The following is a 19,957-nucleotide window of genomic DNA, read 5'->3' as shown; positions in this document are numbered from 1 at the left end:
TGTGGTGTTTGCGCATTTCCACAAGATGTGCTCTTGGATAAGGGGGGACACGCAGCCTTTAAAAACAAACGAACAAAAAAAATCGCGAAAGAATCAATTCCTGGAACACCACATATTTTGGTTGCATATGTCACGAAGTACCTTTTCAGAAATTATCAGCTTTGCATATGTCACAAAGTACCTTTTCAGAAATTATCAGCTCCTAAAAAAACTACTATGCGGCGTCTCCCGAGCGGTGAGGAAGCGTGAACACAGCCCCCGCGCCGTTTTTTGTGGTGCTGCCATTTTAGATATGTTTTGTCTGTAAACTTTGGCACTTTTTTTCCCCGCCATTAATGCTAGTGGCCGTGGCATGGTTTGTTTGTGATTGGGGGGCTAGCAGGGCATTTGAATTTTCCACGTCCCGTGTGCAAAGCTACAATTAGACCTTGCCCACGCTCCTCAAGCCGTTTCTCCTCAAGCAGTTTCTCTTCTGCATTCATACTTGGTACACCTGCATGAGGTGACCTTGCTCAGTAGCAAGTTTTTGATAAGTGACAATTTTGTGCATTAAAACTAGGGGTGTGCGAATATCAATTTTTTAATTTCGAAGCGAATTCGAATATTAAAGACAAAGTTCGAATCGAATCGAATATTTTTCGAATATTTTTCGAATACGAATACTTATTGTTTTTTGTAAAATTAAAGTTTTCACCATGTAGAGACACAAAAACTGCAACTTTATTGCACAACAAATCAGACAAAGTAAAATTAGAAATTACACAATACCATTGCACTCAACAGGTTAAGGTCTGCACTCACTTCGATGTTAACATGGAGAAAGGTTAACTGCTCGACATGTTCGGGGAGCAGCGACAACCTCCTGCTCGTCACGACTCCACCAGATACCGAAAGCAGCCGCTCACTTGAGACACTAGTGGCTGGCATGCCCGAGCCCGTGCACATTGCCGGGCGCTGATACAGTAAAATCTCGATGATACTAATTTTGCGGGACCGCGAAAAATATTCGTATCATCCGAAATTCGTATGAACCAACAGAGACCAAAAAATTGAGCGCTGAAAAAAAGTTTTCGTTTATTTCTTCTCTTACTTTCGCGTGAAGAAATTCGTGATTTTTTCTGCTTTTTTTAACCCCCATGTCGCAAGCAGTCCTTTCTAGAGCACGTAAAGCCTCGCGCTTGTCTCCTCACTCGCTGTGCGCAAGCTCGCTACACGCCGCAACAGTCAAGCGTGAACCGCATGGTGCGTTTTTGCACGCGATTCGCTCGCCGCTGTATTTTCACGCCCGCATCGACGATTTCGCGCCCGCGGTAGCGCCCATCTAGTAACATTGGTAGCGCCTACCTCGGTCAGAAAAGGACGCACGACGCGCGCGGCAGAATGGAGGAGCCTGACTACTTGCGATGAGATCGAGACAGCCGGCTTGGCTCCACCGGAGATGGTTAGGCTTAGCCCCCCGGCAAATATTTTACGGGCGCTTTCTAGCGGCGCGGATGATGTTTTATAGTACCGTTTTCGCATGCATTATCAGCTCCTTTACCGCACAAGCAACTACGTGTCTCCCTTGAGCCGCATTTTAAAGAGCGGTTAGAAACGGTCGCTCGAGCGCCCGTGCCACTTCGCGGCTGGAGCCGACGCCATGTTCACGCCGCCGGCCGCGCTGCGCGCAGAGTGGGGGTGGTTTCCCGGCGGTGTCAGCACGCGTTGGGCGTGCGCAGAGCGTTTTCGCGAGCAGAAAACAACAACACCGATACAGTCTGCGTAAGCACGTACCGTTCGCCGTGTATATGCTTCGCGACTTTGCTGCTGAGACACGCTCTGAATTTATTTATTTTTTTTTTTTTAGTTTTGGGTGGTTCGAATATTTCGAATCGTAAAAGTGTCGTTTGAATCGAATCGAATACCAAAAAATTCGAATCGAATATTCGGAATATTCGAAGTTTCGAATATTCGCACACCCCTAATTAAAACCAATTTGGAGCTGCTGTCTGGGGCACCAAATTTACAGCTACCCTCTATGCCGGATATTTGTTTTGCCTTTGTTAAGGTTTATTGACTGTCGCATGTGTTTCATGAAGATAAATGCGCAATTGAAATCTTGGTGTACGCAGCTGCTCCTGGTTACATTTTTGTGCAACTCTTGTGTGCAAATTATTTGCTTCAAGACAAAAACTGCTACAGGCACATGCTTAGCAATCATGTAATGGAGCTACAGCCTGTGTGGAAAGATTACTCAGATAATCCGCATTTTCTCTCATGTTTAATTTGTTGCTGACTAAAATCACAACACCGAAGTTCCCACACCAGTTCTTTCTGCGCACCCTGTGAATTTGGTTGTATTGACTAACACTGCACCATCACCCGTACATGTCGGACAGCAAAGCTACGGCACTTGATTGTTCCTCGTATCAGAACACTTCTATTCGGGAGCCCATGGTAGAAGGGAAGCAGTTGCAATGAGAATCAGAGGGAGCAGGAGTTTCACCACCAAGAGGCCCACAATTGTAGCTGTAGTGAGTGCACCAAAGTGGACTGCCCGAATGCATTAGTGACTGACAAAACTATTTAAAGGCGCTCTGCAGTGAAATTTAACGTAGGCCAAATTTATTTTTAACATGCAGTAGGTAGTGTCGAAGCAACTGGTTAGCCTGTGAAATGCCTGGTTAATCAATTTCAGGCGTTTAAAAATCTGCCGCTAGGTAGCGCAAACCATGAAGCAAATGTAGCATTCCTGCTGGCCCAGTCCGCCAGTCAGCTGGAGAACCGCTTCAGCTCCGAGCAGCGCAGTTTTCCTAGTGTGCCCAATTGTTGCTGGCTGCAACGGCTTGGTCCTACTTGTCGAAATTTTGATTATCACCATTTTTGTTGGCCACATGTAGCGTGCATGCGCACATTTGAAGTGTCATATTTTGTACCTTCAGTTACGACAAAATGGCTTTCAAGAGGCCAAAATGCTCACTGCACATGGCCTTTGTGCATCTAGCGCTAATTACGACTTCAAAGTTTATTTCTGGGATGAGAAACTTGGTAAGCAGAAAGAAAACTACCCCAACTTCCTGAAAATACCTATTAACATTTTTTTTTCATTAATTTTCATTAAAAAAGGGAGTTTGGAAAGGGGAGGGGGGGAAGAATGCTTGCAAGATTGGCTAACAAACAGCCAGAGTCAACAACCTTTGCACCATATTCTGCTGCAGAGGGAATTAGAGAAACAAGAAAACAGCACAGCCGACTGCCATACTGCCACAGAGCCCCTGCATTAGAAGGGCCCACACATGTCCACTCACTTGCACGAGCCAAAAGTCAGGCCAAAAGTCGGGAGATGTACCACTGACCGGACTCAAATCAGCTGGCTCAACAAAGTGCGCAGCTGCCAGGGTGCCACCCGCCATGGTGCTAGGGGCAGCAGCTGCCATGGCTACGTGCGGCTGTGAGGGAACCACGGCTGTCACAAAGGGCAGCGCATGGGGGCCCTGGGCGGCAGCATTGTAGTACGTCTGGGTGGTGGTATTTAGGCACACGTAGTACATGTGAGGGTACGAGGGAAAGGCATAGCCCGGCTGCCCGCCAGCGTAGGCAATGGGCACGTGGCGAACCGGCTCCGCCATCTGCTCCAGGACCTGGAAAGGGAGGAGACATGGCTCAGCAGGGCCCCCCTTTCCAAATAGCTGAGCCGCCACCCAAGGCGGCACGTGCAATCATGGCCGCACACGCTGCCCACAGCACGGGCAGAACAGAGAGAAGAGGAGTAAGCTCGCATCGATCCCTTGCCGAAGCCGGTTCCACACCAAAGCTACACTGGGCTATGAGGTGGGCCATAGCGACGGGCTCCGGTTTAATTTTGGGCATCTGGTGATCATTAATGTGCACCAAAAACTTGACACACTGGCGTTGTCGCTTTTCGCCTCCACTTGAAAAGTGGCCACTGTGGCCTTTGTTCCACCTTCATTCAATATTTGTGACATGAACACATTACGTCTAAGGGGCAACCTGCCACATTACACACTGACGAGTGATATAAAATTGTAGAACATCGAAGCTTTCTTTGCGATTAAGTTAATGTGGTGGCAATGGATATGGCGGCATGGCGTGAGGTGCCATGTTTCATCACAGCTGCAGCAGTTGTAGACAGTTCAGAGTCCACTACCGCATACACTGTAGCGATAAACTTTATGGAACGAGTGCCACGTGGGAAGCAGCGCATTCATTCTTTGAACATTAATGACATGGTCCAGTTGTGCACAAGTGTCCTCTAATGATAATCCTTTTCTTTTTGCAATGTTACCTTCCCCTTCCTCTTACTGTGAGGCTTGGGCAATCACCCTCGTCAGACCTCCATCCACGTTTTACTCAATGGACATTTGCGCAATTACTCTAACACGCTTTGTTTTCAAAGGCCACAACCCATTCACCTGTAGTCTGCTACAGTCGTCAAGCTGTGGTGGTCTAGGGGTAATTCCACACACCGCAAAAGTTATGAAATTGCCTTTCCAGCTCCATTAGTTACTTTGTTTATACAAGGTAGACCATTTATAACGTAACCGCTTACAGTGCGGGACCGGATATAACACAGGTTTTCCTGGCCACCGGTAGGCCTCCCATAGGTGTTAACGCATACGCTTACCGCTCATGATGCAACTGCCCGAAGCGCAGTACCGTTTATATTTTTGGCGGCCCTGCTGATCGACTGGCGCAGCTGCGGCATCGTTTTAGGGTCACGAGAAGGAATAAAAAAGACGGAATCAGCCATCCGACGCAGTGCGGTCGGACACAAAGAAGAATCTTCTTTGACACAAAGAAGAACAAAATAGGCATTCTTCAGTTCACGTGTTTCATTTTTTGCATGTGCGTGATAACCACAGTGCGTGATAACCACAACTGTCCTTGCTTGACGCACCTCGGAAGATAGCGAGCCCCTCCACTTCCCCACCCCTTTGTGTGGTAAGTTGTTTCTATTATAACCTTGTGCAGATAACGAACGGCCCCTTCCCTTTTAAAAACATCTGAAGATAGCGAGCCCCGATGCGATGTCTAAGGTTTCCCCTACTTGTACGCTGTGCTGATAAGCAATCGCATTAGACACAACGAACGCGAGCTCGGATTTAAAAAAAAAGAAAGAAAGAAAAAAAAAAACCCGCTTGCGCACTTATCACGTTGCCCCGCCGCATCCGTTCATAGATGCTTCCTTAGGAAGCCTAGACGCAATGCCTCAAAACAAAAACACAAAAATTTAAAGCCACGTTCGCGGTTTGTAAGACTGTGCAGCAGTGTGCAAGCTCTGCAGTAGCGTCTGATGTGGGAAAAAAAAAAAAACGAAGGCAAAATATAGACCGCATTGCTATTATTAAAAGGCCTTCGTTTGAGTGATGGTAAACAAAGAATGATTTAAAGATAGATTGCGATGCGACAGGATTTGCGCATATTTTGTTTAGAGTGCCGTACCGCTTATAGTGCAGATGTTTGCGGCTCCCGCAACATACGCTATAAGCGGTCTACACTGCAAAAGCTTCCCTGAAAAATGCGGTGTCATTCCGAGCATTCATGACCTATTTTTTGTCCAATGAACAGCCTGCCATTTTGTGTGCCATGGATGCCACATTTTCAACTAACATAACTAATGCTTTGGCACTGAATGGCTTTAAAAAAAAGTGATAAGTAAAACCGGGCAACAATCCCTTTTAACAATACGGAAGTTGCACAGAAAATTGCAAAATGTATGCCTATGCAGACCATGTCTGCGCACAGAACCGAGACTGCTTTCGAGCCACACATCTAGAATTCAACGCACTAAAAGAGTGATGTAATCAAATTACTTTCGTAAGGCGATGGACATTTTACATGCACACACAACTCTGACATAAAGATCTCAACGGTTTCTGAACAATCTGAAGAACGAAGGAACGTGTGTGTGTGCGCGAGACAATGTGTCGCTTCAGTGGCCTGTCTAGACGGTCTAAGCAAATAAACAGCTGTTGGATTTGAATTTTCTTCTCATTTTTGCTTTTGTATTCAGGTTTCTCAGGTTTTATGGCAATCCATTTTCAGCATTGTGAGCTGTATCGTGCTTGCAGCCTTAGAGATACGACACGCCATAAACTTCACATTTCAGCTCCCAAATGCTCAGTTCCTTGGTAATGTCATGAACAAAGTCCCAAATATGTGCCCTGCCTCCTCTACTAGCCTCCCCCCAGCATTCCACCCAGCCACACCTCATTTGCAGTTTACAGGTGCCCAAAAAATTAAACGGAGCACGGGCTGGGGATTCTGAGGGGATTTCTCCCCCATGTGCCCAGCCAGCGACCTCTAAATGACTTTTTAAGAAAGTCATTCTAGAATAAATTCGGGCTACACATATTCTATTTTGCTTGCGGCCGCATAAAATATAAATTATTCTAATTTCACAAAGCCGTGCTCAGTTTAATTTTGGGGGCCCCCGTACACCTTGCTGTTTATTCCTCAGGCCTGCTACAGAGGTTGTTTGGGAGCTCTGACCCAACCCTCAACGAGGCCGCGACAGGCTTAGACGCTCCACAGCACAGCAAGGGCTGCCACCAGCAGTGGGCCCACACGGGGCGGATAAAGCTGGGATGCCACCTGGTCACTCATTTGGGCGCCTACCTCCACAGCTGGAGGCAGCCTCAAGTCGGGCCGTGGTGCGTGGTGCATCCCCTTGTTCCTGTGGTGTCCCCTGCGGTTTCCAGATCGTTTCCCCATTCCTTCATGGGCCACGGCTGGGGAGGGCTGAGGCTGCTCGCTGAAGTCGCACACCATCTGAGCGTCAACAAAGGGGAGCCCCTGCCTTAAAGCACTCGGTCGCCTGGAGGCATTCACCACACAGCTGGGCATTACACGCATTGAGGAGAGCAATCAAAAGACGAGATGGGTCAGTCAAGCTCAGTGGGCTCCTCAGTGCACATGGCCTGCACCATACAGCTAGCTTCCTTACGATAGCAAAAGCCGCCAATGTGCCTAAGAGGTGCAACATATACAGTTTGCGCTCGTAAAAGCGGATCCAGCAACAACGGACTTCCGGGTACAATAGACCCTTTCTGTTGGTTTGTTCAGTCCACACGCACTTTAAGCGAAATCCACCCCGCTCATAATGGATCTGACAATAGTATCAGCTACAACTGACTAAATTTTGGGAAAAAATTGCTGTCTGAATGTTAGTAAGTAGGCTTTTGCGGCACTGGCACCTGATATGCCTTTTCTGTTTATTTTGGCGTAGAAACTACTATGTCTGGCAACATTGTCTATATAGAGTGAGTTGTTGGCGCCGCCAGAGTCCATCAATGCTTTTCTGGTCATGAAACTCCCGGCCGAGTTTTGTTCGAGGACAAAGGCTCCCGCGAGAGGCGCCGCCGCAGATCGGAGGGCTAGAGTACCTACATTGACGCGCGTCCGCCGTACAGAGTGGAGACACGTATGCATTGCGCCGCCATTTTGGTTCGCTCGCTCGCCGCCGCAGCAAGTCATTGTAACAAAACCGCACCGTAATTATCTCCACAACGCGGTTTACTGGCGAAGTTTGAACCATCGTATCTGTATCGCGTTGCTGCGTCTTGTGGAAAACGAAAAGAACAGCGCGTTGAGCACTTCGACCCAATAGGGGCGGCACGGGATCGTTCAAAGGGTGTCTCCACCCTGTACAGCGGTCTGTTCTCGAGGTATCCTACAGAGGGCATCGGGCCGCCGCCGCTGCAGCGCGCGTACAGCCGTGCGCGGCAGAACTTGCGTACGTGTTTGGCGGCACTTTTCTGGATAGAAACGGAATGTTGGTAGTTGTGCCTTCAATTGTGGATACAAAACGAAGCCGTCAGGATTGCAGCCCTTGCAGGGAAGCCGCATGCGGCAGAACGCACGCTCAAAACTGCCGACTGCTATCTGTGCTTGATTTTTTAGAAGTCCCCACGAGCCCTGCTAACACCGCAAGGAGCGTCTGCTACGCGCCGCACTCCCCTCCGACCGCTTTGCCGGCTGCCCTCCGATCAACGCTAGCGCCGCGGCGCGGCCTCCCTGAGCAGCGTACAAAGCTCTCCCATAGCGTGACGGCGAAGTTTCACGACCAGAAAAGTATTGACGGACTCTGGCGCCGCCAAGCCAGTGCCGATGACCCCCCCCCCATGTGCAACCAGCAACAGGGTAGCTGATATCGCTGTCAAATAAACCAAGCATAATTAACGCTGCCAAACATGGCTAAAAACAGGCTGGCATCGCCAGAACTGCGGGTGTGTCTAAGCAGATGGTCTGCTCGACCGTCAAGAACAAGGACGCTGCCGCTAAACGAGACTCTGGTGATATTGACGAACAGCGCTTTCGAATACGTTAAGTGGTGCACACGGAGGTCAAGTCTGCCCTCTCCACAGTTTTTTATGTCAAAGAACTCAGGTTCAGTGAAGTTTGGCATTTATTATGGCCACGCGTGCATCGTTCCCATTCCATTCGATGAAAAAGGTAAGAAATGCCTGAAGCAGGGGGATGGTTCCTATCCATAGTGTGCAATCTGCCTCTGGACATGCACTGGAGTCCATCTGGTCGAGCTTTCGGTTTCACAGCCTCCCCTCACCAGATTTCGTATTAGCTGTTTTACTGACCAGACTAAGATCATTAAAAATGCAGAAGCTACCTTGGGGAAACGTCAGGCAGTGATCCGAATTGTTTCACATATGGCTTCGGATAAACTGCCTCATCATGAAGGGTTTGAAATGAGGCTGGCTAATTCAGCTGGCCATGACTGATTTTTATAGTTGGTGAGTAATTGCTCCTGCTTGCATTATTGCTTTGTTTGCTACGCATTTGACTGTGCTGGGCCTTTTCCAAGTGCCGGTGCTAAGCTTCTAAAACAGCGTTAGGCGATTCTTTTCCCCAGAGTGAACGTTGTGCAGAGATGCTGCAGGCGTGTAGAAAGAACAAATAGTCTGTAGCATATATATGCAATATTGGTCAAAGTTCCCACATTACACTCACATTATAACCACCCCTCCCCCTCGGATGCTGCATACTTCTGATGTAGCGGACAGTTTTTTTCCGGGTTAAGAGGGCCTGTTATAACAGGCACATACTGTAGTAGACAGCTTGAGACAGGCTAACACCACTCAGGGTCCCTTTTACATGTACCAAAAGCTAATACACGCAGGTGTGCGTCAGCCTCCAACAAAAATAGAACTGCTGTGACCAGGAATTGAATCCGTGACTCAGCTCCCATTGCAGACCTGGGCCACCGAAGAGGCAGTATTATCACAGCCATTCAGTTAAAGCTTTAGAGAGTTATAGTAGACCGAAAAACTGGTCTCAGTATGATGCCCAGTGCATGGTCACTGCACCTGGGCATGCCCACAACTGATCCAAGTTCTTCTGCACCAATGTTGTCAAGCATCGCATACAGCACCAACTCTCCACTCCATGTAAAGTTCTTTCGCATACTAGGAAAAAAAAAAAAAAAATTGCTCGGCGCTAAAACAGGGACGAAGAAGAAACACGTAACACAGTGCCAAAAGTTTTTTCTAGCATAATGTACCAACTCGCCCACATCAAGCTTTTGTTCTTTCGCATGAATAACACACTCATGAAGATAAGGTTAAACGAGTGAAGTGTGAGAAACTCGTATTTTACCCGGAAATGCTGTCTTACCATTGTGCACGCCACAGCGTGATACGTCACGCAGCCCCTACACTCCCCTGCTCTATTCTGGCTGGCTGATTGCCAAAAAGCAAAAAGTGAAGTACTGTTGTCTCGTTCCTATCTTTATCACGAGTGCGCTTGTGTTCGAGGTCAGATGCCATCACCAATGTTGAAGAGGATAACAGGCACTGCCCTTAGTGCAAGAGAAAGGGGAGCTGCTGGTAAACTAGCACCTATCTACAAGCAATCATCCGCCATACTGCAATATGCTTTTTTGGCTACATTTTTCCCCATTGTGCTTTTATGCGTGGTTGTGGAAAAAAAAAGTTACCACTGGTACACTAATTATCTGAAAATAACACTATGTAACTGTGTGGTACTCTTTTCTTTCTTTTTTTTTTTTTTTAACGAAGACAGAAAGGTTCACTACACTGTCAATGGTGCGGGGATCATGCAGGGATATTTTTCTCTCCTCTGGGCCCAACATAAGGGTGTGGGTTATTTTAATGAAAATACGATAACCGATTTATCTTTATGAAGTATACACTGACTCTTGGCAAACTTTGATTACATGAGATGAAACACTTAGCAACAACATTTTTCGTATTCGCTGTACAACTACAAAACTATAAAAAGAGTTAAATTGAACTAGTGCTCCAACTGAGTTCATGCACGACATTTCTCTCAGCTTTCTCAAAGTGAGCCCTTCCACAGCTCCATAGACCGCACCCAGTGGCCAATGGCCTGAAAGAAGAACACAACAACCAGCCTCCCCACCCCTGTAACTGCACACAGGGAAGAGGAGGAAACGGCCCACCTCTTGGCCCATCACTGTGGTCGCATGATGATCCGGTGAGTACTGGGCGGGCGCGTACACAGGCTGAGGCGGCAGGTAGAGGTACGCTTCCGGCACTGGCTCTGCCAGGGCTGCCTCAGCAGGACATAGGTCGACCCCGAGCAGCCCCGCTGGAGGTAGGGGGCAAGGCCGGGCTGAGCTCCCCTCCCAGCCTCCCGCACGCTGCATAGCCGACCCAAGCACTCACCCTGCTCGTGGTCCACCGGATCGGCCTCCTCAGGGTACTCCTCCTCATCGTCCCAGGGCAGCTGCAATGCAGAGACATGGGTGAGCAACAAGGCAATGCCTACGGCTCGCTCCAACATACTGCTACTTAAAGGGGAGCCAAGGCAAGAGCATTGGCCCTTTAAATATTTTCAACTTGAAGTGCAACAGCGCAAAAAGGATGAAGGACACAGAAGAATGCCCAAGCCGGGCGCTGACCCGAAACTGGTATTTTTTGGAAAGGAGCACAAGTATATCAACACGAACAATCTCTGTTGTGGCGGGGGGGAAAAAAAGAAAGAAAAAAAAAACAAAACAAAAAAAAACGTCAGATGCAATTTGAAGCCAGCACCCATCTTGTGCATTCTTCTGCGTCCCTCATCCTTTTTGCACTGTTACACTTAACATGAATACCCACCAACTCACCCTATCTACTATCAGTTTTGTTTGAATATCTCAAAAGCAGACCTGAATCTTCCCTTTTGACAGTCATTCCCTCACAAAGCAGCTCTTTTGTCTTTGGGCGGATTTTTCAACTAGCACGGTCATGGTTTGCGATGCAACCGGGGAAGCTGCCAATGAGCAATGCAATGGCCATTTTTTGACAATACTTACACCTTCTGCAGTCCATGGTTGGGCGCAGCCCGAAAACTCAACACGGTTGGTTCGCTGTCGGGATACGCCAGTGCTGTTCAAGGTTAAATTTCACAGTTTTTCTTACTGCGATGCGCCCACATTTTTTGTATACATGATGAGCAATCTCTTGAGGGATGATGTTTTCTTCTTTCTGTCCTAGGGTACAGCACAATGTTCAGCACGCTGGAAGTTGGGCTCGTCTATGTCTTGTTTTCGCTTGGTAACAGTACAGTAAAGGTACGCCGGACGTACCCCGATCCCCACGACTAAAGGAACGTCAGACGTACGCCAAGCCCAAACATCCTATGGTAAATGATACCCAGATGCTGAAGAAAGGTATGGCGGACGCACCCGCAGGTGTATTCTGAGCCACGCGTACCAATTTTTTGCTTTGGTACGATGCAACGGCCTTGCATGTGCGTCGACTTGCCGACTTTAAAAAGCCAGACAATGTTCAAGCACGCACTGCAGAGTGGCTTTGTGGTTCCCTCTGGAAATGCAAATCCGGTGCCACAGAGGACGAGCCTCCCGTGTTATCTAGTGCGATGTACACTGGACGAGATTGCCATAGTGCATGAGCGCCTAATGTAGAATATTTTCCCAATGGGATATTGGTCGCACGATTGTTCATCTTGTTGGGTGTCTGTTAAGAGCGAGGTTCTGCTTCACTCTTTGAATTGATTCCACATAGTGTAAGGTATCTTGAATCACCCGCAAACGGTGATAAGGCTTTTTTTTCTTTTCTAACCGCTTTGGGGAGAGCCCTGGAGTTCCACATTTCCTTGGTGATGCAACTGGAGCTTTGGTCAACATATTACAGCCTTGCAAGTACATATGCAAGCTCAGCGTAAAGTTTATTTCTGAACAGCAGTATCTCAGTGTTCAGTGTCAGCGGTGCGTCACTGCATGCAGCTAATTAACTGTTGCAGAACACAGTAAGGCCAAGAGCACGAAGCTTTCCTTATACCCCTGTCAAACGTGCCTATTTAAGTGCACTTCCACAGAGTGTACTCGGCTAAAATGTCATTCAGGCGCAGCTAAACGGCAAACCCGAATGATACCCGTCAAACGTGCCTATTTAAGTGCACTTCTGCAGAGTGCACTCGGGCTTCCCAAGTGACACTTAGGCTGCGCGCTGCTAAACGACAGAATAAAGTGCCCTTGGCCGTGATGTCAGTGACGATATCCGGCGTAAATATTACGCAAAATTACTTGAAATTCCCCCTCTTTATCACGTGAGGAATAATGTAAACATTTCGTTGTGTTTGCATTGTTTAAAATCACAATCGGCGCCTCGCACAAGACCACAAAAACAGTGTCGGGACAGCAACTGAACGCCGGCGCTGATATCTTCACTGTTATTCCCTGCGCAGTGAATGACAGCAGCATTATTGTTTGGGGGAAATTATCTGAAAGCGTTGAATACAACGGAAATAGGCTGAAGCAGGAACACAGGGCCACAGGAACACAGATCACAGGGCCACAAGAAACCACCTACGAGAACGCCGCAGAGAACGGCTGCCATGGAGCAAAACACCCACCAGGCGGCGCTGGCACGTTGTTGAGAGAGAGTTTATTTTCTTATTTTTCGTCGCTGCTTCAATTTTTGTAAAAGTAAATAAGCAATATATCTATAATTAACTTTTAACGTTACTTACCATCATCTAAATGCTCGCGGTTTTAGGTTAATTTTTCCAATTTTCGGACTTCTGTTCACGAGATTACTCACTCGGCGAGCTGGCCCCGGTAAAGTGTGTTTGGGGACCACACTCAGCTTAAAGTGCTTTCCTTGTAAAGTGTCATTCGCGTTTGCCGTTTAGCTGCTCCCGAATGACAATTTAGCCGAGTGCACTCCACGTAAGTGAACTTAAATAGGCACGTTTGACAGGGGTATGACACTTACCACCGAACGCACTTTAAGCTGCGTGTGTTCCCGAAACACACTTTACCCGGGTCGGCTCGCCGAGTGAGTTGTTTCGGCCGCAGGGGTAAAAAATCGGGAAAAATAACAAAACAGCGAGCGTTGAGATAATAATAAGTAATGTTACAAGTTAATTATAGATATGTTGTTCAATTATTTTTACAAAAACAGAAGTGGCGATGAAAAACAAGAAAATAACGTCGTTCTCAACGACGTGCCAGTGCCGCCTGGTGGGGTTTTGCTCCATGGCGGCCGTTCTCTGCAGCGTTTTCGTAGGTGGCTTCTTGTGGTCCTGCGGCTGTGTTCCCGTTTCAGCCTTCTCTGTTATATTCCACACTTTCAGATAATTTCCCCCAAAATTATAATGCTGCTGCGATTCACTGAGCAGTGAATAACAGTGAAGATATCAGCGCCGGTGTTCAGTTACCGTCTCGACTTCCTTTTTTTTTTTGTGGACTTGTGCGAAGCACCGATTGTGATTTTGTACAATGCAAACACAACGCAGTGTTTACATTGTTGCTCACGTGATAAATAGAGAAAATTTCAAGTCATTTTCGTAACATTTCCGCCTTCTATCGTCACTGACATCATGGCCAAGGGCCCTTTGATTCGTCGTTTAGCAGCATGCAGCCAAAGTGTCATTCGGAAAGCCCAACTGCACTTGGCGTAAGTGCACTTAAATAGGCACGTTTGACAGGGGTATTAAATGCTCTACAAATGGCAACACTCTTGAGAACAGTCCGTGAAGCACATTCATTATTCCACCCAGTTCGCAGGCACTGGGCAAGTAGCGCTGCTTCAATGTTCAAACAGCCTCTATTTAAGTGGCAAATTTGTAGCAGAGTGGTGCCACTGATGAACGGTGATTTGGAGAAATTTTTTTAATTTTTTATCAGCAAATTATTAATTTTGGAGCAATTTGGAGCACTTAAATGCCAGTTTTGGAGCACCTTGGAGCAACTAAACATTAACTGTTAGATGTGTCCAAAGCACCTCTTTACACTAAAAATTGACCAGTATCAGTAATTGACGTGGAGGTCGCCTAACAGTGCCAGATCAGATGGGAGGTGCTTCAAGGTGCTTTTCACACATGCGATCACAAATGAATGGCACGGCTGAAGAATAATGGTCTTCTTGTCCTTGCTAGGAGAAGACTTTTCCAAAGAGTCACTGAAAATGCTGCCAAGTTGGCAGGCTCAAACACGTATTAAAAATAGCTTTCCCAATCAGCTCTCCCAATAGCCCAGCCAAATAGTCAATCAAAAAATTTTCCCGCTAACCCCAAGAAGTAGCCCGATTTGGCTATTTATAGCCCAACCTGGCATCCCTGGAATCAAGCAATGAGATTTTTTTTTTTCACATATTTCAAAACAGCCGCTAGACGTCGTTACAAGTTTGATGCAATTAAATCCCCTCCACCCAAGCAAAAATGCAGCAAAACATAATTTGCAAGGTATTTAGTTCCTTTCTGGTGCAGATAAAAGGCACCATGCAACACGATAACGATTACTGAAAGGCTCTGAAAAACCTGTGTAGCAGAAAAACAACACGTCTCTCGCGCCTCTTTTCCAGTTAAAATTGTTGAGGCAAGCCGTCGTGTTTTACCTTTCCATTTAATTAGATGCAGGCGCTTGCCATCAGTCATCGTGCGCATTCCCACCTTAGATTTTTTATTAGAGAGATTGGCCGTTTTTCACGGCCCGCACCACTTGTGACGGTCCACTCAGCAAGCCCGGCAAGCGAAGCGTGAGCTTGCAGCCGAGCACATCATGCATGCCGCGAAATGGCGCTCCCGCTGGTTCTCGGAGCGGAGAGGGTGGGCAATAATTGCCCACCCTCTCCGCTCTATTATCTATTGTTTATAGCAGCAACCACTGGAAACTACGGCAAGCAGAAAAGATTTTAACCGTGGTGTGCCAGCACTGCAATGACTTGAGATGAAAACACTCTATCGGTATGGTACAGCAATGGCGCCAACCAAACTCACTTCTCTGGCACACAAACTGCACCAGTAGGCGGCGGCAAACGCGACGACAGGTGCTATGGAGTTGGAGTTATCAAGCCGAATGAGTTATACATGTGCAGAGACCACTGTGAAGTAGTACTTGTAACAAGCCGCACGCGATTTGTGACCCAAATCTTGGTGCACTTGCTTGCGAAATCGTGGGTTTTTTTTTATCAGGATGGCACAGGATACCTCATTTTGCACAAATTGGCGCATTTGGAGAAGGAGTGGGAGCACAGGTAGCATGGCAACTGCAGATGGCTCACCTCTACACAGTCACTGCCGTTTCTAAGAGCTTCAATTAGTATTTCTTGATCCCTGCTTGGTAAATCAGCCCAGTTGAAAAACTGCAGGTTCTGTGAGGAAAGAAAAAAGTCACATGTAGCCATTGAAGAAAAAAATCCTAAAACAACATGCAAAACCGTGGGGGAATAAAGGAAATTAGACTGCAAACTACATCACTCTGAAAGCACTAAACCTATAGCATCATCATAACATCATCATAAATAATGTGCAGGCAGAGGAAACATTCGTATCACCAGCCACAGCAACTATCACTTAATGGGGACCTGTGATCAACGCATAATAAATGTGGGCAAGACTGGCTTGACCGACTCTCCCCTCACTTGCAGGCTATCGAGAAATGCTCTGCTACACAGGTTGATGAGGATCAGCAAGGCAACATTTCACCGAGAACACGGATGTGGAATATCGGAGAGACAACAGCCCCCCCTCTTCACAAAAGGAACTGGATCTGTGCAAAGGCACCACACTTAGGTGCATTGAATCCCGAGCAGAGAATGGCACCCTGGGATTTACTATCCCAAGCACACATTCATTCTAGACTCTGCGAAGCCCGAGCAACATTATAAGCCCAGTTTCCCATTTATGTTCCTAAGCCCCAACCTGTCACTGATCAAACCAAGCAAAAAGCAAATGTATATAAAAAAAAAAGGTGCTCTAGTATGAACAGTGCAGACGATACAACATCCACTGAACATACCCTCGGAGGCCCTAAATTTAACACTTGCTTAACTTTCAAGACTGAACCCAACCATTGGGGTTAGCTCACGAAACAAGACGCAAATCAAAATTTTAAAGCTAATTCTCCAGAGCATAAACAACTTCAAGCCATATTGTCCGCACTTTTGAGAGTTTCTATAAATTAATCATTTAATAGAACTGTTGAAAGGTGTGATAGAACTCTAGCTGTGAGCCCCCCAGTTTCTTTACAGATGCATTAAAAAATTGCACAGGTGAGTAGGACGACTGGAGTGTTTTAAAGAAACCATGCAGAGAAAACAAGTTTGGTTCATCCGAAAGATTGCCTCGTTAGAATCATACTGACACCGCATATGTTGTAAACTTCGCTCAAATAAGCTGTATAATTAGGAAAAACTCCCACCTCCCCTCGCAGGAACCCCTGTGTAGATGCGACTCATAGGCGGAGCGGCGAAGGGACCGCGTTTTATAGCGCGCATAACGTTGAGGGGACTGCGCAAGCCGGTCCCAGTCGATGACGACGTTGGCGTACTTGTAAAGCAGCGTGGACTCTAGGTGTCTGAGCCAAGCGTGGATGTTGCTTCGCCGGAGAACGGCACACCGGTTATATGCGCAGCGCGCCCGAAGGAGAGGAAACCGCGGGAGAGTACTGCACATGCGCCGGCCCCAGCGAGTCTGCCGCGGCTATGACGCAACACAATCCAACACAATCCACTTTAATACAATCCAATCGAATCCAATCCAATCCAATGTCCCTCGCGAGAGTGTGTTCACTATCGGAGAGGAGAGGGGGTGAGCGGCGGAGAGTGCAGCTGGCGCGGCGAGGAGAATGGGGGAGGGGCGGACAACGCCGCCGCCACCGGAGGGACAAGGCGAGTGAATGAGATGCTCTGCATCTAAAATTAATTAGGACATGCGACCCACTAGCTCATTTCTCGCAACAGAACCTATGATATCATATGCCCAGCCGTGCAATTGGCTGTGGCCGGCAAAAGAAAACGTAAGTTAGGCAGGCCTTATATGCTTGCCGAACAAGCTATTTGCGTTTAAATTTGGCACATATTCTTTTTATAGCAGTGAGAACTGCGGGGTGAAAAAAGCTACGAACAAATATGTAAAAACCGAAGCAGTTAGTGCGGCACTTTGCCAGCTGCCTAACACAGCTGTCGGATGCGTTGACTTGTCTGAAACACCACTGAACAACTGACACAAGCGGCATGGTCGCTTACGTGACCATGTTTGTCAAGTCGTAACTTAAGTTTTAGGAAACAATTAGTATGAACCGTGATAAAGACACGCCAGGTGTAGAAGTCCGCCCAGAAGTGAAGTGCTAACACTGGCATTTCAGCGGTATTGCAAAGCCATCTATGAAAGTGAGCGATAAACAAGATAAGCAAACGGCCGCCTGTGATACGGTAGCAGCCCTGGTCAGCAGGCTATCTGTTGTTTTAAGGCCCTGCTCTGGTTATACCATTGTTGACAACACGAAAACACAATTTAGTGGGAGAATTGAAATTTTGGCTTAAAGGGACAGACAACAGATTTTTGTCAAGTATATGTTCTCTATCCCAAATGAAGGTATGTAAATGACGTTTTTTTAATACCATTTTTTCTTTGTTACATTAAGAGAACCCCCCAAACATTCGAAAATATTCTGCAGAAAAAATCATGTTCTTACCTTAGTTCAAGAGTTACAGCCAATTTTCTAACAGCTGGTGAATGGTTCTGAAACCGAAACTAAGGTGGTGGTGAATGGTTCTGAAACCGAAACTAAGGTGGTGCGGTAACAAATTAACAAAGCACCGCAGCAAATATCAGCAGCACATACTAAAACTTCTGTGTATCTTTTTGTCCAATACATAAAAGATTATTCAAAGACAATTTTATGGCTTTCTTTTTCTAAATAGTACTTGAAATATCCGTAAGGGGCATGCATGACCGCACAAGCACATCTTATTTTGCGCGCGCTTTATGCTCCCGCTGTGAATGCTAGCGGGCTTGTCATTTTTATAGGTATTATTCTTAGTAGAAACAGTAATAACAGAGGCTGGACGCTTTAATGAAAAGGCGTAGTCAAGTCCTGGAAAAAGGGGAGTGAAGCGAAAGTTTTGCGAAAATCGGTACGGCGTGAATGCTCTAACCGAAAACTATGTGGATGTGAAGGTTTCGTAGAGTGCTGCAAAGCTTGGGAACTTGGAAATGAATTGCAAGATGCCGCTGCGAGAACCTTCACTGCAACGTAATAGGATTATAGGCATGTGAACCCATCATCTGTTTTAAGTGCGAATGCACTTTATAAGCGACCCCAAACCTTCCACCGCCAGCGGCGGCGGCGTCCGCAGTCCTCCTCTCCCTAGCAACGGCGTGGAGCGGAGAGGAGCGTCGGTAGCAACGGCGCGGTGACGTCACTTCACCACGTGACCGCGCTCGCTCCGCCTCCTCGCCGTGGCTGCGCGGGTGCGCGCCGCTCCCCACACCGCTCCTCGCGCCGTGACGTCATGGTATGACGTCACAGCGCGCCTCCTCTCCCCAGCAGCTGCCGCGCGCCTCTCTCTCCACCGTGACGTCACACTCTCTCCTCTCCCCCTCGCTCGGCTGCAGCTGCCGTGCGCCGCTGTCCCTCTCCCCTTGCGCTCGCCTCCTCTCTCAGCCACCTGGCTTGGCGCGGTCGGCGCGGCGTACCCCCCTATATATGCAGCGATAAACTGCCAGACCTCCGTGGGTCGGCTCGCGCGCGCTCACGGGCGAATGCCAATGGATTTTAACTTTACTCCCCCTCATAGCATCACCCCGTGCATTCGCACTTAACCATGTTCACCCTCGGGGAAATGCTTGGGAGTTTTTTGAACTGGCCTGGGTTGCCCAAGGTGTCCACATGAGCCTGCCCATCCTTCTTTTTGGTGCATATCAATGCTGTGTGACGCTTCAACAATAACAGGTACAGGTGATAATTTGATAAAAAAGACATAGAACCTGACCAACACACTCCCGCAGCGTGTTGTACCAGTGACCGGTACCGCGTGAACAAGGGTAGGCACCAATCGATTGATGAGAAAACATGTTCAAGAAAATACGGGCAGCAACAAAAGCCCCCCCCCCCCCCCCTACCCCCCCTCCCCCCTTGCCCCAAAGCTCTTGGGAGCTTTGAACCTGGTGAATTTTACCTGGTTTGTACACGCCTCGAAAAACTTCCTTTTTGTTTTTCCCCTAACTTATTTTTTGGCACTTTCTTCCTGCACGAACAGTTGTAACTTCAAAGGGAATAATGCTTTTTCAATAAAACTTCGCAGGCTTTTTCCTTTATTACTAGGCTGTGCATTGAACTAGGATTTGGATTTTTAGAAATCGATGGTGGGTTTTGATGCAATCTAATTTATTTCAAGAAATGCAGAAAAAATGACATTTCTTTGGTAATATTGCTATAACTTGATTCCGAAATATCGGATAGCAAAGATCCTAGTTAGTTGCACAGTAGGGCTAGTTGCCTACCTCTGCGCCAAAAATTTTGCAGTTCCTGCAATCCATTCAATTGTTGTGAATGTTCCCGTAACAGCCAAGTTCAGGAATTTTTTTACCAATAACAAGCATCAATAATATTTTTCACTATTTTTATCGTTCGAATAATATAAAAGACGGCCCCCTAAATAGGGTCTACAAGAAATAATATTTTACCCGTCAAAATTTTTTAAAAATTTCAAAAAGGTAGTGACAC

General features: G+C 47.2%; 1 protein-coding gene across 3 annotated transcripts in view; it reads right to left on the bottom strand.

Moving 5' to 3' along the window:
* Usp10 (ubiquitin specific protease 10) overlaps positions 1-19,957 on the bottom strand; it is a 68,060-nt gene that overhangs the window by 39,535 nt on the left and 8,568 nt on the right. The window contains exons 2-6 of one of the 3 annotated variants that reach the window (XM_077686786.1): positions 15,510-15,599; positions 10,665-10,725; positions 10,439-10,587; positions 6,619-6,771; positions 3,288-3,620 (exon numbers count right to left, since the gene is read on the bottom strand). In XM_077686786.1, the coding sequence (XP_077542912.1) occupies positions 3,288-3,620; positions 6,619-6,771; positions 10,439-10,587; positions 10,665-10,725; positions 15,510-15,599 (786 nt within the window). The remainder of the gene's footprint in view (positions 1-3,287; positions 3,621-6,618; positions 6,772-10,438; positions 10,588-10,664; positions 10,726-15,509; positions 15,600-19,957) is intronic. The other 2 variants (XM_077686787.1, XM_077686788.1) reach the window with 2 other exon arrangements.

Source organism: Haemaphysalis longicornis, unplaced genomic scaffold (assembly GCF_048455015.1).
Source record: "Haemaphysalis longicornis isolate Haplotype H1 unplaced genomic scaffold, Haemaphysalis longicornis Haplotype H1 scaffold_1, whole genome shotgun sequence".
NCBI classification, from domain to species: domain Eukaryota; kingdom Metazoa; phylum Arthropoda; class Arachnida; order Ixodida; family Ixodidae; genus Haemaphysalis; species Haemaphysalis longicornis.
The sequence above is the reverse complement of the archived record's forward strand: the minus strand, read 5'-3'. Positions and strand labels throughout refer to the sequence as shown.